The sequence below is a fragment of the Athalia rosae genome, chromosome 7, assembly GCF_917208135.1.
Source record: "Athalia rosae chromosome 7, iyAthRosa1.1, whole genome shotgun sequence".
Lineage (NCBI taxonomy): Eukaryota > Metazoa > Arthropoda > Insecta > Hymenoptera > Athaliidae > Athalia > Athalia rosae.
This window is the reverse complement of record NC_064032.1, coordinates 3,283,950-3,308,695: the sequence shown is the minus strand read 5'-3', so window position 1 is coordinate 3,308,695 and position 24,746 is coordinate 3,283,950. Positions and strand designations below refer to the sequence as shown.

General features: G+C 41.0%; 1 protein-coding gene and 1 long non-coding RNA gene across 4 annotated transcripts; one reads left to right on the top strand and one right to left on the bottom strand.

Annotated features, from left to right (window-relative positions):
• The first annotated feature begins 992 nt into the window (after positions 1-992).
• Positions 993-24,746, top strand: LOC105682880 (PR domain zinc finger protein 1). 2 transcript variants are annotated; one of them, XM_048659085.1, is made up of 8 exons: positions 993-2,146; positions 16,023-16,193; positions 16,284-16,403; positions 17,253-17,378; positions 17,475-17,601; positions 17,701-19,389; positions 19,969-20,310; positions 20,411-24,746. In XM_048659085.1, the coding sequence occupies exons 2-8, from the start codon at positions 16,029-16,031 to the stop codon at positions 20,644-20,646; spliced, it is 2,805 nt and encodes a 934-aa protein (XP_048515042.1). In that variant the 5' UTR covers positions 993-2,146; positions 16,023-16,028; the 3' UTR covers positions 20,647-24,746. The 2 variants fall into 2 exon arrangements, with proteins under 2 accessions (XP_048515042.1, XP_012250907.2); XM_012395484.3 differs by lacking the exon at positions 993-2,146 and adding an exon at positions 14,311-14,997.
• LOC110117148 lies at positions 6,018-13,250 on the bottom strand. 2 transcript variants are annotated; one of them, XR_007279664.1, is made up of 5 exons: positions 12,375-13,250; positions 11,969-12,141; positions 11,706-11,864; positions 7,885-8,075; positions 6,018-7,811 (listed from the first exon to the last, which is right to left on the bottom strand). It is a non-coding gene; the product is annotated as an uncharacterized LOC110117148 (long non-coding RNA). The 2 variants fall into 2 exon arrangements; XR_002305835.2 differs by having other exon boundaries at positions 11,969-12,093.

The following is a 24,746-nucleotide window of genomic DNA, read 5'->3' as shown; positions in this document are numbered from 1 at the left end:
ATATGTATGTATATATATATATAGCTACCTGTGGATCATATCTCGGCTGCACCAGGCGAGTTTGAGAATGAAAATATCATCGCTATTTATCTATGCGTATGCAAATTATGTATATACATAGGTATACAACCCATACAATACATCCGATTGTCAAGTTCAAGGTAGTGCAGCGAATATGAATCGCGATTCACGGCCGTCTACTTTTAACCGGGTACAACCGAAATAAGGTATAGAAAAATTGACTGCTGAGGATAAATGTGAAATTCGTTGCCATTGTCTTACGCACTCGATGGAATTCCAAATTGGATTGGAACTCGCGTACCTTGGCTCGAGATTGAGAGGAGGTGGATCATCTTTTCTCTCGGTTCTTAAAATGCAAGGATTCGGAGAACACACGTCCCATGCATCCTTCGCCACCTTATGGTGATGCGTATAAAAAGGAAAAATGTGAAAAAAGAAAAAAAGAAAAAATTGAGAGAGAAACGAAAAAAATGCGTGTGTACGCACACGTTCGTATATCTATATCCACGTATATATATATGTACAGCTTCGCCCCTACTCGACCCCTGCATCCATCGTCGGTAAGGCTATGGGATATGGTATAATAATAAGGACGAGGAATAAGAGAATAAGAGAGAGAGAAAAAAATAAAAAAAAAACGGTGGAAAAAGAAATATTAAGAAAATAAAAATCCTCGGTTTTCTTCGATGGGATGGACGAGAAGAAGAAGACGAAGAAGAAGAGGAGGAGGATGAAGGAGCAGCAGCAACAGCATCGGCATCGGCAGCGCGAGCGTTCGTCCTAGAAGGAAGGTGGAGGAAGAAGAGAGAGGGAAGGAGGGGTGGCGGCGGTGGCGGTGGCGGGGAGGGGGAGTCGGGGGAACGAGCATTATACGTATTTTCGGAGGTCAGTAACCAGAGAGTCGAGAGAGAGACGGGCGATGCGGAGTACCGTTGCTTTTGTCGATGGAGAATGTTGAACCGAACGACGACTACGACGACGACGACGACTACGACGACGACTACGACGACGACGAGTGCCACGCGAGAAGAGGCCCGAGTTCTGCTCCGTGCAGGCAACAAACTCCGGAACGTACTTCTGCCCGTGCCTCAAAGCCGACGATTGACTCTCCCGATCGTGTGTATTACTCGTTGCCGCTAACGCCGAAGATCAACTGCTGCCGGTCCCCGCTGCCGGTCGCCGCTGCTGCCGCTTCTTCGTTCGCGGTCTTAACTCACCTTTACCTTACCTGCAGCCTGCAGCCAGCCCGACTTCGTTCGTTCGCTCGTTCGCTCGCTCGTTCGTTCGTTTCTTGTACTATATATTACGTTATACTATACGTTCGTTAGTTGGTTCGCCGCTCTTCGTGATCGTTGTACCTCATACTACCTTGAAACCATCTGAAGCGTCAGTTTGAACACCGCGGCTCCGTCGCCCGCAACACACAGAGGCGCGCGCTCTCGAATACTCCCCGAGGGAGAACGATCGCGATCGATTTTTCAGTTTTTAACGATCTTCGGTCCGCGTTGTACTTGGAATATTGTTTTTTCTTATCGACGAATCGTCGAAACCAAGCCGAGTGCCGCGAACGAACTCTGGAAGAAACCGCGACCTGTCGTCGTTCGACCGTTCAAATGACATCCGCGGTGGATAATCGTACCGCGTAAGATGTCTGCGTAAATGTCGTCTGATATAAAGCAGTGCAACGAACACGGCACAATCATGACTAAATCGTACGACGAGTGCCGGTATTTCAAGTGGATCGGTGTGGGAAGATTTTGATAGGACTGCCTGCCGTGATACGAAGTTAAATCGAATTCGCGATTTTTCGATCGATCGGAAAAAAAACAAATAATAATAATCTTTACCACGATTTTTCCTAAAAACAAAACTATCCTCGACAGTGCGGAGGATCGATTACGTACCTCTTCGAGATGCCTGATTCAGTGGTAATTTTGAGTGTGTTTTGACAGTTCTCTCCATATACGTACGTATTGCCGTGTGTGTCGACGTACGAGCATTCATATACACATGGGTACGCATATCTAGTGTGGTGTGATTGTGATATTAAACTATTCATTCAACGAATCGAACGTATAAAATACATCCATCCACATCGGACAGTTTTAAGACTGAAATCGTAGAGGTGAGTAGTCGTTGTTTTCCCTTCTTTTCCCCACACTTGCTCGCAGACGGTAGCTCGCGATGGAAATTTTTTCGTCCATCGAGTCCGCTCTTATCTGCCAGGTGCGAAAATTAATCGTCGTTCGCCCAAACCTAGTCGATCGAAATAAGAAAAAAGGAAAAATGGCTACCGCGTTCGCGGGGATTTTTTTTAATCCCTGTCCGACGAGCGGTCCGTGATCTTCGTTAGGATTTGCGCGATTTTGGGGGGGGGAGGGGGGGGGCTGATTTTTTTCGACAAAATTTTGACAGGCGAACTTTGCCCGTCTGATTTTTTGAACGCGCATCGTTTACGACGTTGCGCTCCTCTCTCGCCGTCGCTGTTTCCGAGTCTGTTATGCAACGGCCACAGCCGCATCGGCATGAAGTCGACGACTTTGTTAACCAACCCGCTCCGGTGTTCGCGCGCGGTTCTCCGCTCCGCGAGCAAGGTCATGGCGACGATCGAGTCTCCGACTATCCTTTCAGCTTCCTTCTTCTTCTTCTTCTTCTTCTTCTTACTCCTCCTCTTCTTTTTTCTTTCTCTTTTTTGCCTTGTTCTCTCTATGAATGTTTTGCACTCGCATCGGTACAGGTCTTCGGATAATACGTTATACCTGTTTGCGGATTGAATAATCATAATGATAATCGCAACCGTTCGCCTCGCGATTAATTCGATTCCTATGGGATAGAAATTCTGCTCTTAGATAAACGTTGGGCGATTTTATTCGTCGATAATTATCCGCAGGGATACCTCAAATTTCTCTCTTACGCTTCGTATCGATTTTATCGAAGGTCCTCGAAAATTATTACCTCCGTTATCGATATCCTTCTATTACGGAACGGCGGATTCGCAGTTGGGATCAACTCGAGCGGTTGATTTTGGATCGCGAAAAAATCGTTCGAGGAGGATATTTATTTTACGTGTACAAAAATTGGACGGGCATAGAAATAAAAAATGGCGGAATTAGATTCCTCTCGAGCCAATTGATTGTACAATAAATGCCTGGGGAAAATAAATTACCCGTAATAACTACCTGCCGTTACTTTTGTGATAAAAAAAATCTCCCCATTCCCCAATATTTTCCGCGGTCTGGGAATCGTAGATTTTTCTGGATCTCGACGTCCGGAGCGCCCTCTGTAATCTTTGAAAAAATTTCCTCCATAAATCTTTGGATTCCTTTTGTCGATTCGCCGTTGTGAGAATTTTGAAAAAAATGTGCTCCGCACTTTGGGTCGGTTCGTGCCGAAAAACGGTAAATTTTTTACTCGCCAGACTCCGGGTAGAACCGTCCGAAAAAAGGCTTCGTTCAAAAAAATTGAAGAGGTCGAAAAAAAGTGAAATATGCTCGGCAAAATTATCTGCAAAAATTTTTTGAAAAAAGTTTCGTGAAAATTTTCAGATCCAAAGATTTTTCGAATAAAGTTACGGAGGCGTGTAACTGTAACGGACGTTTGTTCGACGTTAGTTTTACGTGGGAAGAGAGAAAAAAAAGTTTTTTACGAGGTGCGATATACATTTTATGTAAACTTCGGCGATAGTTACCTACCCGGTATAAGTTCACTCTTCTTGTAACGTACGGAAACACCGTTAAACACACTCGTATTTCCTAATATGTCATAACGGTGTACCTACCTGATCCGCCATTACCCCTTCCCCGGTAATCTGTAAAACGTGTTAAAACAAAGTGGGGGTGGATCGGAAGGGAAATTACCGGGTACGAGGGTGTCGAAGATGGAATTTTTTCGAATATTAAAAATGCGTAGAATACGAGAAAGAAAAAACGCTTCGAATAATGTAAATCATGAAAATTCACCCTTGTATAATTTTGATTTTTCTTCGTCAAAAATGGAGGCAGATAAAATTGCTAAAAAAAAATAGCTGAAACTTTTTCGCGTCATCCGACTTTGGGATAAACCGTTTTCGCCGACTACGTCATCGAACCGAGTTTGAATAAAATTAATCCCGTTTTTTTTTGTTTCTCTGCAGTTTGCTTTTGCTTTTTTTCTTTTTTTCTTTTTTCTCTTTCTTCCAGTGCGCTCTACGAGAGCAGGTGAAATTTTTTCGCGTATCACGGCCTCCGCTTGTACACATATGATACGTACATATAAATATATATTCACTCGCTAAATTCTTTTGTGATTCGCTCCGCGGGCTGACGCGAATAATTATTAGCTCTACGTTGACACAGATTAGAGTACGTTTTCGTTCTTTTCTATTTCTACCGGCCATTTTTTTTTTTTTCAATTTTCTGCTCATCTTTTCGTTACAATTTACAGAATTTTCGAATTATACGTTTCCACATTTTTTCCAATCGTACAGTTTCAAAAAAATTTTGCAATTCTTTACTTCCAAAATTTAAGATCTGTTTCCAGACATTTTGAAAATTGGCACGGCGAAGGGTAGGGTAACGAACGGCTGTACAGGTGCTTACTAATGTGACGTAACGGTACATTCACAGTTCACATCCACCATGTACATATCGTAGGTACCATACGTTGTGCGTACATACGTACATAATATGTAACGTAAAGCGTGGTGCATGTAAACGAATTAATTTTCTACTTTTAGCTTTGTAAATTGCAATTCGCAAATTGCTTTGTCGCACGTACCCCGAATCCGAATAAAAATTTCGTAAAAACTCGAAACACACATATATAATTACACCCGAAAGTAAATGGAAAAGGATCGACGAATCGACACTCTCCCCATTTACCGCGTTCGTAGGTAAAAATGCGCAATGATTTTTTTCATATATACACATATAACAGTACGCGGTACACGTTGAAATTGCATTACACGTAGACGCGTGCGCGTTTTTCTACCGGGTGGTAAAAAGTTTTACGATGAACTCGTATCGACGCGGATATCGAATGACACTGATCCGGAAATATCTTTTTAACTGATCCCGCGACGAACTCGATCGAACGGAGTGTCGCGGTGAAAAAAAATGAGGGGAAGTATCGTCGCGCTGAAAACGATGAGGGCTAAATCGCGATCGACGATTACAACGATACGAAAGGTGGGCGCAGGTAAAGCGGGTACATCTGCTCGTCTCGGCTCGAATAGATAAGAAAGAAAAAAACAAAAAAAAACAAAAAACAAAATAGACGAACGCGCGGATAATATTTTTTTTTCTCAGATGAAAAAAAAAAAATATAAAAATATTACAGATGTGCGCGAGGATCGTTTTGCGCGCGTGTGTGTAATTGTATTTCGTATCGGTGGGTTCGCGCGCGCGCGCGCGTGTGTGTGTACGTGAAAAATATTTTATATCCGTGTATACATGTGATCGCGGCATCGTCGGCCACGGTGTCATTGACCGTTCTACATTGACGCGCTGCGGCTGCCGTCTAACTGAAGTCACGGCCAACCATCAGCCGTGAGAGATTCCCTTCACTTTAGCCTTGCTTCTTCGCAAGGACTGTACGCGAGATCCGTCGATGATAGATCGAAACCGCTCTTGAGTTCGATCAAACGATCGACCTTCGGAAAAACGCCGTCGATTTTCATTTTGTCGAAATCGGTGAAAAAAAAATTGGGGAGAAAAGGATGAGGAGAATTTTTTTTCGATTCCTGTATTTTTTTTATCGAATTTTGGAAATGACTCCGAATTTTTTTATTCCGATTTCGAAAGCTCGTGATCGAAAAAAAGGGAGAGAAGTATGGAAAAATTGCAAGTTCGCATGCGGGAGATAAACCGCAAATATTCAGAGAGTTTTATGTACGCACACATATATATGTACGTATAGTTATATACGGAGCGTGATATAGTTATTCGTTATATAAGGTGAAAGGGTACCTGACATTGGCATTGGAGTAGGTATATATATAAATACGTGTAATGCTGGAACACCTGAGCAACGGGAACAACAATATATCTGGAGTCGTTCGTGTTACATATTGATATACATAAATGTTATCCAACGTTCGTAGTTTATAGAAAATTTATAATACAGATGGATAAAAATATTTACGCATCTAACGAACTTTTACTCAATTTTTACCGGAGTCCTAATGACGAAAAAATTCGATCGATTTACGAACAATTAAAATACCGCAATTTCAGATCCTTCCGGTCATGGATGTACAGGTACATACGTATGTATACGTACGTATATCGGAGAACATAACATAGTCGAATGCATCTATGATGAGTGAAAATGATAAGTCGGTCAAGGGAAATTCCGCGCTCGTTTGTACGGCGAACTTGGTGAAAAAGAAGAGAAAGAAAAGAAAATCTTTTCTTTTCTTTGTAGTTTAAGAATAAATGACGGTAATATTAATATAAACTAGAATAATGACGAGCGTCCATATTCCAGTCATCGACGACGTCACGATTATGCTCCTATATGAAAGTTTAAAATAACGTCAATTTTCTCACATTCGAATCATGGGATTTTTTAATTTTCTACAAATTTCGACAATCGGCAAAGAAACGCTACAATTCCGATCGCGTGACCACGTAAATTATAAATCGAATGCGAGTCAAAAGAATAAAAATCAAATCACGAAAAAGATTGAAGAATAAACTAAAGAAATTTGTTCGCAGAAAAATGATCGACAGAGAATTCTTTCGATTCTGGTCAGATTTTGAAAACCGAAAGATGATTTTTTTCGAGACAGAAAAAAAGAATCGGAGGAGACTCGTTTCGCTTAGAGCGCAAAAAAAAAAGGAATCAGAAGAAGCGGAAAAAGTTGGAGAGAAAGAAAATAAGGGGAGAAGAGAAGAAAAAAAAAACAAAAAAAGTGGAGACAGTCTTCGTAGTCCGCGGCTAGATGCGACTACGCAGCTATAGGTGTTAAAAAAAAATAAGGATCCGGCGTGCCGGTTGAACAAAGTGTGCTATTACAAAATGGGTTACGCGGCGCAAGAGAGTAGAGAGAGTTCAACGACCGAAGTGCGAAGCCAGGCCAGGTAGCGAAATCATTATAGCGGTCACCTAACTCACTAGCTCGGCTGACTCGAGTCGTTGCTCTACTACTTGACGATGGGTTCGCGGCGCTCCGCGACGCTCCGAGGCCCGTTGCTTTTCCAAACGAAACGCGAAACGAAAAGAAACGAGACGCTGCCGGAGGTCGCCGACGATCCTCGGCCTCTCCCTCGCCGTTAATCCGTTACACCGAAATCTTCGAAAGCCTCTCTTTATTTATTTTTTTTTCTCTCTCTCTCTCTCTCCTCGTCGAACTCTGCGTCCCTCCCGGGGTTGTACACCGTTTTTCTCGCCCTCTCCGTCGCCACCCCGAGCCGCCGGCATCCCCCTAACTTTTCCCCCCTCGGTCTCGCACGTCCTCGCGGTTTATTCGACAAGGGGTGTAATTTCGTCGCCGCCTTCTTCTCGGCGTACCCTATTGCGCCGCGTGCACGCACAGCCGAATTCGGCCGACCCTCGAATTTTCTCGCGTTCTAGCGCGCCGCTCTCCGCTGCTCGTCTGGCGTCTACGCGCCGTTTCGCCGGACCTGACCCTGGATGCGCTACTGGCCGGGCGCGTCTGACGAGCCGCTGACCGCTACCACTTGTACTTTTGCCAACGTAGTACGGCCGGGGCCGGAGCCGCCGCCGCCGCCGCCGCCGCCTCGTACGTCCCGCGCAACTTCTTCGACTCCTGGGTCACCGACACCATTGCCGCCACTCCGAAGGGGGACCTAGAAAATTCTATTATTTTACAAGGGCTTTCTTTTTTATCACGATTAATAATTAGTTTCGTCGAATACCTACCCGGGGGGTTTGCATACAGGGAAGGAGATGAGGAAAAGTTCACCGAAGCATCGGATCGTTGTACTTTCTTCTTCCTTTTTTTCCGGTCTCTTTCGAATCCGTGGGCAAATTTGTCGAAATACGGTCGATTCGGTCGAAGGAAAAGCGTCGAATGTTCTTCATTTTTAGTTTGAAACCAAAATTGGCGATTGCTGGAATGAAAAATTTCAAAACTTTTCGGCAACTGACGAATAGGGCGTTTCTTCTTCGGTTTTTATTTATTTCGTCAAATCGGGGGTTGAAAAATTACGAAACGAATTGTCCAGAAGCATGCGTAAGATCGATTAAATTTATCAACGAAATGAAATAAAATAACATAAAATAAAATAAATCAGGTCAGACAGTCAGCCTTCAGCGGAAACATATTCCACTGTCGTGCCCTCGATACTGCGATGGTGCAGAGGCAGCATCGCGTTGTCTAACCTTCTTAACCGCCCAGAAACGCGAGCCATTTTGAATTTCGGTATACAATATTAATTCGACGTGTACCGCAGTTCGCCGATAAACGCGACGAAATTAAATTCGCTATCCATCCGGATGAATGAAATTGAGTCTCGTCGAGGGAGAAAAAAAAAAAAATGATCATGAAAAAAGACGAACTTTGGAAAGATGAAAAGATGTTCTCGATTTTGAATCGTTGATTTCTTTGTAACTAATCGCGGTACGATCATTGTTTTTTGAGTAATGTAACCTGGTTTAGAAAAAAAAAAAGCAGTTAATCGATTCTGGAAACAACATCGTCGCTAACACTCCATCGTGTATTCATAATTGTCGGTTGTTATCGCGACCGTATAAATGCGAAAGAGAATTTTAATTTATTACAAACTACAGGAACTTGACTAACGTAATTTCGTAACGTCGAGTTAGGGCGTCGACGACTTCGTGTCCGTGAACTGTTTTTTTTTGTTTCTTTTTTTCTCTTTACTTTTCCACCACGAATCGCGTTCGAATCTGTCGCAAATACAGTCGTAGTTTTTCGATAATCAAAGTCCCCTTCACCGGGTGGTCGTCGTCGAATCGTGATCGTCGTTCGTCGTTCACGTAGTTTTACAAGTAAACCGGTGGTAGTGTGCCGTCGGCTCGCAACCTGCCACCTATATAGGTACTGTTATAATCATTTCGCCACATTCGGGTCAACGAACTCGTTTGGCTTCTCGGCACAAGCGATTCTCCATCTCACGGACCTCTGGCTCTCTCTCTCTCTCTCTCTTTCTCTCTCTCTGTGTGTGTGTGTGTATGTCATACATCAGTGTATATATATATATCCACACGCGCAACGAGCGCGACGATATCTTCACAAATCATCTCGTAATATCGCGCGTATCAACCGAAAAACCGGAGAAGAATCTATTCGAAAATCGAGAGGAACCGCCTGACGCACCTGACTATAATACAGGTACGATACTTGGTTTTTTCGAGTCGAAAAATGCAGCGAAAAGAAAAAAAATCAGTCGAAGAAGAGAATGGCCAAAAAATCGGAAAATCGTCCAGCTTCCGGTATTCCAAAAAAAAAACAAGGTCGCGCAACCGCCTCCAGATGAATTCGGTTTCAATTTTTACTTCCGTCGACGAAAGGAAGCGGGGTAAAAAAATCAAATCGTTGGCGTCAGACTGGATATTTCGCGTTTTCGCATCTTACGTCACCTCGAAAGATCGACATCGAGATCGGAGACGGGGTGTGCGTTACCGAGCCGGGGGAAGAAAAGTGTCTCGTCGAAGTTAAAATCGGCAAAACGATGTCGTCGTCGCGTTGCCCGGGAGTCAGGGAGGTTCGTAAAAATGATTATCGGACAGGATCGTTCGATACTCGATGGGCGATGGGCTGCTCCGTGTCCGAGCTGAGGAATAGTTACCGGGTACGTGTGTGCGCGCGTACATTACACCCGTATTATACAGTTAACCGTAAACCTGACGTCACGCGGGTATCGTACGTATCGTACGTACGTACGTATAACGTACGTCGGAGGGAACGATACAAAAGAATGAAAGAACGGAGGTAGGAACTCCGGTGGTTCCGTGGTGCGGTAGCGGTTCGCATTCGAGAGCCAACGGCAACGGCGTCCTCCATGTAACAGAAGCAGAAGAAGGGTATTGAAACCTCTTTTAACCAAGCGGGCAAGGTATAGCCCGAACCCAAGTAGGACAATGACCGAGTGAGACCTTCTTTCAGCGTTGCAACCTCCTTGTTGACTACCTCCTCTTCGCCACTTTTTCCTCCCCCTCTTTCCCTTGACATGGCCGACGACGACTACGACGACTACGACGACGACACAACTTCGCCAAGAATTACACACACACTCGCGAATATCTACGCGCGAATGCTCAGGTATTCTTCCGGTTTACATTTCAACCTTCCCCCTTCTCGTTCCCCCTGTTTTTCCATTTCTATTTTGATTTTTAGTTTTCTTTCCTTTTTTTTTTTTCCTTTACTTCCTTTACTTCCTTTCTTCCTTCCTTCCTTCCTTTCCCCCCTACTCGCGGACATCGCCGCAACGTTACATTACATTGTGTTACAACTCTGTACGCAACGTTTAAAAAAAAATCGCGAGACCCTCTTACGCGCTCGGTGTTGAGAACGTTGAGTAATAACAGCTGATCAACAAAACTTGAAATATCTGCAGCTAACTTTGTGAAAACCTTAAATAATTTTTTTCTCTTCCCCTCTTCTCCTTGTAAATAGAATCGAACATTCTTACAGGCCGCAATAGAAAACGCGGACGTTAGAATTTTTTTGAAAATCCTATTTTTTGTTCGTCTCTTTTCTTTCTTCAGGATTTTTTTTTTTTTTTTTTTTCACCGCGACAGAAGAGTAAATAAATTTTGACGAGATCTTTGAATAAAAATTGACCGTAGGTGGATATAATTTTATCTTGTTTTTTTGACAAGATTTATAAACGGTCGATGAGTCATGACCAGGTTTCTTAGTCGAAAAGTGAAATTTCTACGCCGGGTATAGTAGGTATATAAATACATACACGAACTCCGTTGCTCGCGTGTATATTAGGTATACGGGTTATGTGCATATGGTCGAGCGTTCTATGTATTTGTAAGAGGCAACTTCATTCATAATTAGGAGTTCCATTTCGGTCTGTTGTAACGCGTACGTTATTCGTTGTATAATCATCGTACGGAAAATAAGGAAAATTTTCGAAAACCGATTACAATACAATTGCGAGCGCGGGTTAAAATAATTATTTTATTGACCGACTAATCACGCTAATTGGCGGATAAGTGAAACGGTCGTTCATATCATCGTTCGAACTGGGGGATTATTTTTTCCAGGCACACACAAATATGTACACATTTGTGTCACCGGCCAGTGCGGAGCGACGATATGATCTTCGTAATGCGTCAATAATGACTTCCTAATGGTCGCTTATAATCTCCGACTAATTTACTCTGAACGGCTAATTAACTTTGGAATAACACACGCTTAATATTTATTCGAAATAAATCAACACAAACGACGTCGTCATTGAAATGATCTGGAAAATTTAGTTTTTGCAAATTACGGGTACAAGCGTCGAATCATCGCAATTTCTACGCGTCGAAGGAGGAGAGGGAATCACATTTTTTCGTCAAATTTTTCAAAAATTTCATCCCCTACGCTTCGGGTTTATGTTCGATCTGATTACTTGCTCATACAGGCGTTCGAGATCCTTCAATCTATGCGACGATGCGCGTATTATATGCAGGTGTAGAAGTGTGTGTGTGCGTGTGTGCATCGCACATATACCGGTTGCATGTACCTTGTTACAGAGATTTATATATTTCAAGGTCACCTTTGTCCCGTACACGCCCAACCCCGACCTCGATGGTAAGGTCACGGTCTTCCGTCCGCTGCACTACCGTTGTGCAGTTTATATTTTCATCCGTTCCCCCGTTGCACCACGAGCATCGGCAGCATCGGCTGACTCTCGCTTACGTGATGCAGTTTAGAGCTATCATATGTATATGTATGTATATGTATACGTATATATATTTGAAATGGAAAACCAGTTTCCATGATGTTTTCGTTCGTTTTATCGCTTTTTCATTTACCCACCTTTTTGTATATTGCGTAACGATCGATTCTCTTCACGACACCCGGATTGAAAGGCACGCGATTTTGGAAACGATAATCGTCGCTTTCCTCGAAGGCTGTGCCCTCGCTTTGGCTGGACAACGATCCTGAAATCGTGGATAATCAGAATCACCGGACACGTGATGTCATCGAAACTAATTGAAGAGAAAAACGTCATCGGTCAACGACTTTTGACTTTTTCCTCTACTGAACTGCATAAATGACATATTTTTTTAAGTTTTCTCGAAGCGGAAACAAACAAATTCAAACATCACCCCCCGCTAGTTATATACCGGAAATGACTGGCACAAGATAGGAAAAAAAAAAGAACGAGTGGATTGATTTTTCTGATGACGTGTACAAATATCACGAAAAAAATTTTACTCACCTCATGTTCTATTTTACGTATCCCTGATATCGTTTTTCGATTTGCGGGGGATCGTTTTTTTTTTTTTTTCTGCTATTTGGTTTTTACCGCACACACAGGACCGACGTGCAAGGCGTATCTTTAATTATTCTGTAACGACGTTCCACCGATATTTATCGCGAACTTGAAACAAAAATTCGAAAGCATGGAAGCGCAGTCGGGATGCAGGTGTTGGCCGATGATGATCTTCGCGTCATCTATTGCACAACGCTGTGAATTTGTTTGAATAAAAAAAAAAGAAAAAAAAAAAAGGAAATAAAAAAAAGGGGATGGAAAGAGGGAGAAGGGAAGAAGTAATGGAGGGTAGCGCGACGTTAAAGCGCAGGCGTGTTTATCGGTGTTCCTTCTCCTCCGCGCGGTGTTCGCTTGTTGAGGTGCATCAAGGTAGAGAATGGGTAGGAGAAAATGGAGCGGGGGTTGTTGCAGCTGGTTTTCGATATGGCGAAGGGGGTCGAAGGGGTTGAAAGCGGCAGCGGCGTCGGCGGCGGCGGCGGCGGCGACGGCGCGGAAGTTCGAGAGAGAGGTAGTCCCAGGGAAATGCAGAAAAGAGGAGGACCGCGAACGCAGGGAGCGGGTCGATGGGAAGCGCATCGCGGAGAAATGCACCTCGGCCTGCATTTGTGGCTGTTTTACCAACACAAGCGAGAATGTAGCGGGCACACGCACACGCGCGCGCACACACACACACACACACCCACCCACGTACGACACACGTGAAAATCATCCCACATCGTCGGCGGTTACGAACACAGCGAACCAACCGTCAGCCCCGACGCACCAGGCAAGCGGACCCGAGTTGGGCTAGGTCAGGCTTTGCCGAGTTTCACACTGTGCCAATCCCGGAACGTTCGCGGACTTGGAATTAGAAACAAAAAATACAATAATAATAACAAATATATATACAAATTACATGGAATACGAGACGTAACACATAATTTTTCCTCTTCCGTTCGCTTCGCCGATTTTGCAAAGTAAAAAAAAAAAAAAACCTAAAGCAAAAAAAAAACAACCCTCCCCCCCTCCAAGAAGAAGAATGTACGATTACGTATCTGAATTGCAATAATCAACACCGTGACAGCGGAATATTATAAGAAAAGAACAATATTCTTCACTTAATTCCGTAATTTATTAATAATTGTATTATAGTTTACCCGAAAACCGAATACGTCGTCTCGGTTTTCCAGAGGTTTTCGGATTTAAAAGAATAATTAAATACTGTGAATCTTTGGTTATCACATTTTTCCTTTCTTTCCACCCCATCTGTTTCGAGCAGAATTTATTTCGAAAATATTCTTCCTTCCTTTCTATCTTCCGTTTTAGCATTTTTAGTTTTTTTTTTTTTTAGTTACCTTTTTTCGGTTCCATTTTCAATGAGTGAAACAAGGCGTGATGATTAATCGCAAGTATGATAGAACGTAAAGAATACCGTTGATTTCACAGTCAGTTATTTTAAAATACACTCGAGTGATATTTTCATCAAAATAATCAAGATATCGTGAAATATTCGATTGAAGAAATCTAATTAATCGGATCGAATAACCTGGAGCTACGATCTTGGTTCGGTGACAGTCTTAGATCTAGAAAAACTTAATCAGTGGTTTTGAGCTTACAAAACAATTTCTGTTCAAAAAAACGAAGCATAAAGAATTTGGTGTAAAGTGAATTTTCCATGTACGATTGAGTAGTTTGTGTTTTTGACGTCAGTGAAGCAAAAAACAGAATCAATCGGATCAGCAACGATTTTATTGAAAGGCTATCCCTGCATTTTGAAAATCTATCGAAATTTTTTTGCTTCACATAAAAGGCGTTGCAGCCCTTTTTAAAATAAATATAATCACAAATGCGTTTCCATAAGGGAGAGTAACGAAAAAAAAAACCAAAAAGAAGAAGGAGAAACTGAAAAAGAAAGTACATTCGATATCGATAGAAGAAGAAGTAATGAAAAATAATTGAGAATTAAAAATCGGTGTGAAATTAATTTTTCGTTCGAATAAATTTCACCCTGCGAAGTGCGTGATTATCAATTTTTCGATTTATAACACAGCTACGGCGCACTCGTCGAGATATTGAAGTGCTTCGAAAAAAAAAAACGCATAGAGAAAAAGAAAAAAGAAAAGAGGAACGAAAACAGCGAACATCTAAATAAATGTTGAAAAAAATTAAGCAAACTTTACGTCTGAACAAAAAACCGTACAAATTATTCGATCGTTCAAAGTCAGAGTTGATACCGTTGCAAACGATATCTTCCGTGTCGTTAAAAAATTACAGAATCACGTAAGCTTGGAAAAATTTCGTTAAAATATGCGGCCGGTGTATTTTAATTGATCAGTGCAACGGTAGCGCGAGTGACGAAACTCTGGTAGAAAAACAGAAAAAATCGAGAGATTGATAAAAAGGAAAATACTTTTTCACAGTTATTACGACGATTAATATTACCGTACATTGAAGTGCGCGCACAAAATTAAAGAAACAAAAAAAAAAAGAAGAAAAAACGGTGCACAATTATTATAAAATTAAATAGTATGTGCAGCGTCGAATATCAAAGACTCTATCGTTTACTGTAATAAAACGAATGTTTCGTCAGGTAGGAACCAAAAAAAGGAAGAATTTTTCATTAGGCTTTTTTTCTTTCGAAAATGAATTTTCATTTCATCGTTTACGCCTGCGTCACGGGAATTCTTTTTTTTTTTTTCACGAATTTCGTCCGATTCATTTCTCTTTCTCCGCATAACACACGCCGAGGACTTTAACCCCGGCGTCCGGTCGGTCGTCATATGAGGGTCAAATCCGCACCGCGTCGAGCAAAGGGGTGGCTTATTAATTTGTGTAATTTGATTTGTCGCCGGTTCTCTCCTCGCCGGTCATCTCGCTGTCATTTTTTCGAAGGCAGTCGTAACGATTTTAGTTTTTTTTTTCTCTTTCTCGGACATGGCAGCGAAAGAGACGAAGCTGCGGTCTCGTCTCGCCGCAGCTCCGTCGTGGCGTGGAAAGAGAGAGAAAGAAAGAAAGAAAGAAAGAAAAAAAAAAGGGACTTTAAAGATCTCGCGTAAAGATGAGAAATGGCAGGAGATGCGGTTCACCATCTTCGAGTAAAGAACTCCATCACCCCGGCAAACCGCGATCAATGCACGGTCCGGTTTCACTTTCGTACAGCGTATAGTTAAAGGGTGCACTTCCTCCCCCTACCCCCGCCCCAAACGCGACTTGCAATGCCACTAATTACGTATTCCCTTCCATAATTTAGCCGCTCGAACACTTTTCACGATTTTTTTACGAATACCTTTTTTTCAATCGAAAGGAAATTTCAAGAGCGCTTCGCATCGGGGCGGCTTTAAATAGGGGCTGATTATTTTTTTATTCACGCGATACGCGACGGACGTAAATTTTTCATGCGGTTTTCTGTCAGGAGAAAGAATTTTTTCGCTTTTGAATTTTGTATTTTTCGTTTGCTTGGATTTTAATTTCCTTCTCCATTTTGATTTTTCGCTGCAAAATTTTCGCAGCCTCACTGAGAGCGGAGGGCGGAATTCTTCTCTACTAATTTCCTAAGTTTGAAATGTACGTGAAATTTTAGGGCTGATCTATTTTCCTTCTTATTTTTCGCTGCAGTAAAACATGGAGGGTAGCGAGTGGGATCATGGAACATTGAGGGAAGAAGAATTCGAACAGCATGCCGTCTATTTGGTACCAGATGTCACGCCGAATCCGAATGATTCCAATCGGGCGGAAGCTTCTCTGCCGAGGAACCTTGTACTCAAACCTTCGCAAGCCCTTAACGACGTGAGTACCGATGTCCTTTGAAATTTTCACCCGAAATCCGCAGCGATGATGGCAAATTTCCAATTCCGAAATCCGCTTTTTTCCGTACAGGTTCTGGGCGTTTGGAGCACCAGTTACATCCCTAAGGGCACGAGGTTCGGCCCTTTGGTCGGACAAGTTTACACGAAGGATTCCGTTCCCGCGGACGCGAATCGGAAATATTTTTGGAGGGTGAGTTCGACGAGGATATTAATATTTTTTACGTGTACGTGAAAGAAATGAAATAATTCAGGACAAAACGGTTCTCTATTTTGTATTCGATTTTTTGGTCTACGTAGGCGGATGTCGAACCGGTAAACTCGCGTCTAGATTTTCCGGAAACGTCGAAAGACGTGTACACATTGAAATTCTACACCTCGCCCTATTTTTACAACAGCGACGATTTTGAGTCGAGAATTCGGAGCGCTCGAAAAATTTCAAAGGCGATGAAAAATGTTTGGGAGAGAAAAAAAAAAAAAACCTACAACGCTTCGCGATTTCCCACCGGTTTTCTAACTGTAAAATTAATATTCAGTCATCCGTTAGACCCTTTTTCGTAACCACACTCATGAGCTCGATCCATACGGCCAGGTGAAGTTTTTAACGATAAACTACCGAGATAATACGGTATATTGTTACTTTTTATACGGGCGTTCTTCGGATCAGAAAAACGCTCGTAGGTGTGGAAGAAATTTTTTTCAAATACGTGCACAATTCAGGCACCGTTATGTCCCCGAAGGTTCGTAATACCTTTTGGTTTCTATATCGCCGGTGCTTGCGTAACCCTTGCTTGCGGGATAATCGAATCGAATATACTTTGCCTTTTTCTCGTAGCTTTTATCGTGCCAGAAATACAATTAGCCCCGGGGAATAGGATGGTACCTTTCGAATCGTAATATTTACCGTTGGTTCCGTTCGGTGCCCCTTGTGGAACGAACGTTCGTTTCATGTGCCCCCGCTCGGAACTCTGAAAGACCACGCCGGATTTTTCCATCGCTTCTAACTTGCGTCTGAGATTTCCTCTTAATTTTGCCGTCGCAGGTTTACAAGAACAACGAATTGTTCTATTACATCGACGGCTACGAGGTCCAAAAGTCGAATTGGATGCGGTACGTGAATCCCGCCTACTCCTCGGAGTCGCAGAACCTCATCGCTTGTCAATACAAGGTGAGGAGAGCCCAGTGAAAGAGGAAAACGAGATCGGATCCTTTTTTTTTTCGCTTCTTCGGGACGGCCAGTACTAATCCGATTTGTCGTTTACAGATGAATATTTATTTTTACACCATAAAACCGATCCTACCGAACCAAGAACTCCTCGTGTGGTACTGCAGGGAATTCGCGGAGAGGCTAAACTACCCGTTAACGGGTGAACTGATGCTCCAGAGAATAAGTGAGTAAAATTTCCGATCGAAACCGGGAGACGGGAAAACTGAAAATTGGCGGTGTTCTGACTTGGAACGATTTTTCTCTTTCTTTTTCGAAATAACAGGACAACAAGTTCAACAGTCGGCCGTACCACCCGAGATTCCTACGTCGGTGGACGTGACGACGCCCCTGATAAAGGAAGGTGTTATTTACGAAAGGCGTTCCCAAATGACCCCTACGGACGGTTCGGTGAGATCGGACGAGGGTTACCATTCGAACGGTTACCACGACGAAATTTTAACACCGCCCGAGGAGAGCAGCGAATCGGATTCGGAGAACAATTACGTGTTGGACTTTAGCAAGAACGCGAAAGCGCCGAGCAGCAACGAGATCCTCAAGCAGGATTCTAACGTAGTTAAAAACGAGTACAGAAAGGTGAAGATAAAGATAAGCAAGACTTACAACAACTTCAACAAAAGCATGGAAAATTTGAAGGACGACATAGTGAGCGGTGCCGCGTCGCCCGATCAAGTTCTTCAGATACAGAAATCCGTGTCCCCCACGTTGCAGAAGAACACCGTGCTCTCCACGTCCTCGGAGGAACACGTCCCCGAAAAACTGATACCCAAACAATTTTACGAACCTGAAATAAAATTCTCTTCCCTCCCCATGCCGAGCAGCATAAGACCGGCATATCTGAACAACTCCAGCAGTATATTGGAGAACATTTTGCTCCGAAATAACACGGACAACAACAACAACAACAACAACAACAACAACACGATAATAAACAACAACAACAACTCGAGCAGCAACGGAGTACATCCCGATTCCGTGACGCCGCCTCCTTCGAGTCCGACGGAGATGGCCTATTCCTACAAAAAGTCGCACAGGTACGGAAACATAATGCCATGCAGTCCGGACTCCAGTTCGAATCTTCCCATCCACGCCGACACGTCGGCGAACGCGGTGGTGAACTCGACGACGGGACTTCTTCTGAGTCCGGGCAATCTGCATTCGAGTACCGGAAGCAGCAGCAGCATTCACTCGAGTTCGGGTGGCAATTTGCACTCGTCGACGCCGAGTATTCATCAGGTGAGCGGGGGGAAGCAGCGCAAGTCGAAGAGCCCGTCGCCAGGAACGACGATTCTCTACTCGACGTCGTCCGTGACTCAGATACCGAACGGCGCCGCGGAGTCGAGCTCGATTTACCTGAACAGCAATTCGAGCATCGCGCCGATATCTCCGATCCAATCGCCCGGCTCTTATCCTTACAACATTTACCACCATGCCCAGGGTAATTCGATGCATCACAACGTCGCCCCTCTTTCGATCAACACGGCTTACTCGCCGACGCCCACGAATATCTACGAAAGGAACGACAGGCGGCTGGAATCGCATCACCAGCTGCCAACGTCATCCACAATGCAGATCGACGGCAATCAGGCCCTGATAACGGGAACGCACAATCTCCACCTCGGGCATCATCCGGGATTAACGATCTCCAATTCCATGAATCGCTACTCCCCAGCTAGCTCGTTGTCACCCGACGACCACGGATGCTCCCAGAGCGGGGCGCTCAGCCCCAACTCCCAAGGATCGAGGGGGTACAGATCCCTCCCCTATCCTCTGAAGAAGAAGGACGGCAAAATGCACTACGAGTGCAACGTCTGTTGCAAAACGTTCGGCCAACTGTCCAATCTAAAGGTTCATCTGAGGACGCATTCCGGGGAAAGACCCTTCAAGTGCAACGTCTGCACAAAGAGCTTCACTCAGCTGGCTCATCTTCAGAAACACCATCTAGTTCACACAGGTAATTTGTTGGACTCTGTTTTTTTGTGAGAGGGTCGTCAGGACGGACTTCGTACTTCTGTCCAAACCAACCGCCTGCGAGGATCGTTAGGACAGAAGTATGAATCCTGTCCTAACGACCCTCAGGTGGATCGTTAGGACAGGTTTCGTACTTCTGTCCAAAAGAACTGACTATCGCTTGGACAGAATTCAGACTTCTGTCCAAACCAACCACATGACAATCGCTTGGACAGAATTCAGACTTCTGTCCAAACCAACCACATGAGGATCGTCAGGATAAATTTCGTACTTCTGTCCAAACGAACCGCCTTAGGATCATTACGACAGAATCCGTTTTCGCTGCACAAATCATATTCTGTCCAAACGATCCTCAGGCGGTTCGTTAGGACAGAAGTAGAAATTCTGTCCTAACGACTGTCGCTCGTAGTTCTGTCCTAACGATCCATTGGCAGAAATTTTCCGTAGAAACGACTCCGAGTGAATTCTGTCCAAAAGATTTCTGTCCTAACGATCGGTTTCCGTTTTTTTCCATCGTTTTCGAACTCGGCCTAATCCCCCATCTGTATTTTTTCTTTCGCAGGTGAGAAGCCGCACCAGTGTGAAATTTGTAAAAAAAGGTTCAGTTCTACGTCGAACCTAAAGACTCATCTGCGCCTTCACTCCGGTCAAAAACCTTACGCGTGTGATTTATGCCCGGCTAAATTTACCCAATTTGTACATTTAAAGTTACACAAAAGACTCCACACGAACGAGCGCCCCTACACTTGCCAAGGTTGTGACAAAAAATATATAAGTGCCAGCGGACTGAGGACGCATTGGAAGACCACCAGTTGCAGACCGAACAACATTGAGGACGAACTCGCCCTCGCTGCCGCGGTCGGTTCTCCCAATTATTACGAATACGGACCCGAGATGGGCGTCGGTGAGTACGAAACGGGAATCACTTCGGAACCTTCTCAAAGTCCAGAAAATTAGACGTGTGTGTTTTATTTATTTATTTATTTATTTTTTTGTTATCTCAGGGAACATGTCGTCGAAAGATTGCAAATTGGAGCACATGGACAGCTACGAGAGATCCGGTCACGGTGGGAACGGCGTCAACGTCGGTCCCGTAGGTGATCCGGGTAGCACGGACGGCGGAAGTAACGGTAGTCACGGTCACAATCCCCATTCGACGTCGCTGCACAATTTGGAAAATTCCGTGGGTAGACCGAGTGTGATAGAATCGTCGCAACCGCACATCATCGAATGTACTTAAGCTTAAAGTAAGCAAGCTCAATTAATTAATGGCTAGAGCTATATTACTCGTAATGAATTTATTGCAGCTGCGTATAAGTGGTATGTATTTATATGAGATTTTCATTGCGTATAGAAATACACACGTAAAAAAAAAAAAAACAAGAGAGATAATGAAAAAAAATCCAAGGAAACGCGCAAAATCCACCCTTCGATTCAGAATCAAAGTACACAAGGGTACATACGTAGAGAGAAAATATCGCTAGTCGAAATTTCGAGGTCCTTTCTCGGGTGGGAGGACGAGGGCGTCTGGATCGACGACAGTAACGCAGAAAAAAAAAAAAAAAAAACAACAACGTGGACAACAAAATTGAAAATTGAAAAATGATCGATCTCAATCGTCATCGTCGCAATCCAGACGTAAAAAAAAAAAAAGTAAAATCTATGAAACATTTTACTTTCCCTCGATTTCAAGTAAGCTTTTTCAGTGCGTATCTGCAGGCCCAAATTTAAAATCCCCATAATCCGGTTTTCGTGTTGAAAAAAGAAAAGAAAAGAAATTAACAAAAAATATATAACAAGGTGCTAATTACGTAACTGTACATAGTGCGTTAAAGAAAAAAAAATAAAAGAAATGTTGTCATACCCGGTATACAACGGCTATGGGACATCGTGCATGATATCCTATGAATTCAAAAAAATATATCTTCGAATTACCGTGTTGTTATTTATGGTGACGTATGCCTTAATTGCGACCCCATGGGCCCCAGCCTAATTAATGAAACTAATTAAGACCGAATAGCCACGTTCGTGAAAAGTTGGAAAACCGAACGAACGAAAAAGTGAAAAACTCTCTATCCAACGTACTTATTTCCTTTGTACGTAAATTTTTGTAAATTCTCTTCGAATGTACCGACGAAGAATCGATACATTGGCTGAAAAAAATCAAGAGAAGAGAGAATTCGCATTGAACAATTATTCGTTGGACGTGGAATTTCACTTGGGTCGCGATTGAGGTCCGAACAAAGAGAAACGATGATAACATAAAAAATGATAAGAAACGCAAAATAAAAAAACAAAATGGCGGATTTTGTCGGCACCCGCCACAACTTAAAAACCAGTGACGACACGACTGCAACTATACGAGACCTGTACCTGTATATACTAACATTATTGATTAATTATTTGGTATTCAAAGTAATTTAAAGACAAAAAGACACTCTAATTTAAAGGATGATAATTTAATTTGTTAAAAAAAAAATGAATAATTATTAAAATAAAATAAAATATTTATATATATATATTATATGTTTCATTGGATCGCTATAGATTCTAATATAAGTCAAACGCGGCGAGCTTTGTCCACAGTAACTTATTATTTAATTCAATCGTATGAAATGAAAAAGGAGAAAATAAATAAATTAATAAATAAATAAATGAATAAATAAAATTAAAGAAGATTGTTGTATAAGATTCTCATTAAATATTAAAATTGCTTACATCAATTTCCCCAGTTATTTTTTAAAATTATTTATTCAACCGTTTATTACGATACGTATACATACACATATATATATACATACTTTTACCAATAATAATTTTAATAATATTAATAATAAATACATGATAGTAATAGTAATATTAATAGTAATAATAATGATGATAATGATAAAAGAAATACAATATTAATAACGCTAATAATAATTATTACAATAAGGACAACAATATTCAATGGTGAGAGAAGCAATTTGTATAGAAAACGAAATACGCGAGGAGAAAAAAACACAAAAAACGAAAAAAAATGGAAAATGAAAAAGCAAATAAAAAACGAAACTGATGTATAAAGGTTACTCTGGACGCGGTCCAATCGCGAAAGAACTGCTATATAATCATGTACATGTATATTAGTATATTGAAACGGAAAAAATTAAAGGGAATAATCATAGACTAGTAATTTATTATAAACAACCGATCATTTCTCTGCAATACGAATTAATCAATCCGTAACAATTCATTTTCATTATTAGATTACTGCTCTATGATTTTCAAATATTGAATGATATGTAACAGAAACCGGTGCAGATTGCTCGTGCTGATAATCATGGATATACGTATACTATAACATAATACTATACTCAATTTTTGGAAGTCAGTTTTATTTTCTTCATTGAACAGGTACAATTGTTATAACATTGGTTTTTTTATTCTGCATCTTTTTTCTTTGGTTTATTTTCATTTCTTTTTTGTTCTTAATCTTTCTTGCAAATTTGTATGACTATATGTATAGTAATATATAATATACGCGCGCGGTGATAATTTTTGCAATAATTTTTATACGAAAAGCGTATTACATACATGTATACAGAGTTACGTATCTGTAATAGATGCAGAACAGAGGAATAAAAAGGAAGACGGAAAATAATTTGAAAAGAAAAAGTATTTAGAGAACATATATGCGAAACCCTATGATAATATATATCTAATAATATGATATTAGATATAGGAAAAATAAATTAAAATTAATTTTGCAAGTGTGTAATAAAATCATTATAAATATAAAATAATATCCGATTTTGGAAAGTAAAATTTTCACTTATAGGCAAGAGCTTTCTGCGTTGTTCTGTAAATATTAGTAAAATCAATAATAATATTAATGATGATGATAATAATAATAACAACAATAATAATAATCATTTATAATAGCAATAAGTTGAAATAAAAAAAAACAGTGTAGATGATTTGCAGGCATTTTATATAAAGGCCTGTAATATAAAAATTATTAATTTATATCGAACGAATATAAATGAAAATATATATATATATATAAACTGATTGTATGTATGATAATAATAATAATGATGATAATAATAGTAATAATAATAATTACAATGTGAGGAATGGGTAAATTACCAAATCTGCAACGCGTTTGTAATGAAACGAAAAACCTATAGTCAACATTTTTGGAAAGTAAATGCGATCCGGTTATACATACATATAACATGCGAAACTTTTTTTTTCTGCATTATCCATATAAAAAAAAATTAATTGCGAGGTCAGTATTGTATATCTATAAATGTAACTATGTAATTCACTTAAAAAAAAAAGATTAGGAAAAAATTAAGTGAAAATGAAATGAGGTGGAGAAAGCGATATTAGCGTAAGCATTCCTATAGGATATTATAATTATAAATTAACACTGACAATTATTATTATTATTGTAATAGGAGCGATGAAATTATTAATATTAATAGTAATAATAATAATCGAGTATAATAATTTGGAAATTAATAATTATATAAATTTGAAAAACATTGAATCGTTAAACGCTGTTTTTCAACAGCATGTTATCGTCGTCCACTTGGATAGAAACGGAAAAAATCAATGAAAAAAATTAAGAAATAAGAAAACCGTATACAAAAATTTGTTAAGTTGCAGAAAAAATGTTGAGTTTATCATCAACCAATGGAAAATTATTGAATCGATACTTTCGTGATTCAACGAGACAAAAGAAAATGCTTAAAATTAAAGATGAAATTTTATTGTGTAATAAAGTTTTAGATTTATTACATATACGTATATGTACATAATATGTATAGAAATTGTGATACAGATAACCAGTATAGGAACCGACATTGCACATTAGGTAATATCATATTTTATTGTATAATTATGATTTACAAAATTTTTTAGAAAGAGAAAAGAACGTAAAAATCAGCTCATCTTTGTTATTGATGTCTTTCATTAATCCGAGTATATACAGAGAGTATTTGGTTGCAAATTGAAACATTCTTGTGCATTTATTTATTTATTTATCTATTAATAGTTAAAGAAAAAAAGTGCATGGTTGTATCATTAATTACGCCTACAGACTACATCGTTTTACCAGCTGGATTTTTTCATTCATACTTAAACTTGAGTGTCTTTATCGAGATAACTTTACACTAGAAAAAAAAACTAAATTACAGTCAAAAGATAAAGAAATAATTAAATTATTAATTAAATAATAAAAACAAAAAAAAAAAAACAATAAGTAAATGAATAAATAAAATGGTAAACGTGGTAGTGAATGTTACTGGAATAATTGAAGATAACTAATCGCCTCAGCAGCAACAACAACAAAAA

Coding starts and splice junctions, on each gene's coding strand:
- LOC105682880 (XM_048659085.1), top strand. CDS start 16,029: ATGGAGGGTAGCGAGTGGGATCATGGAACATTGAGGGAAGAAGAATTC. Junction 16,404..17,252: donor ATCGGAAATATTTTTGGAGG/GTGAGTTCGACG, acceptor TTGCCGTCGCAG/GTTTACAAGAACAACGAATT. Junction 17,379..17,474: donor TCATCGCTTGTCAATACAAG/GTGAGGAGAGCC, acceptor TGTCGTTTACAG/ATGAATATTTATTTTTACAC.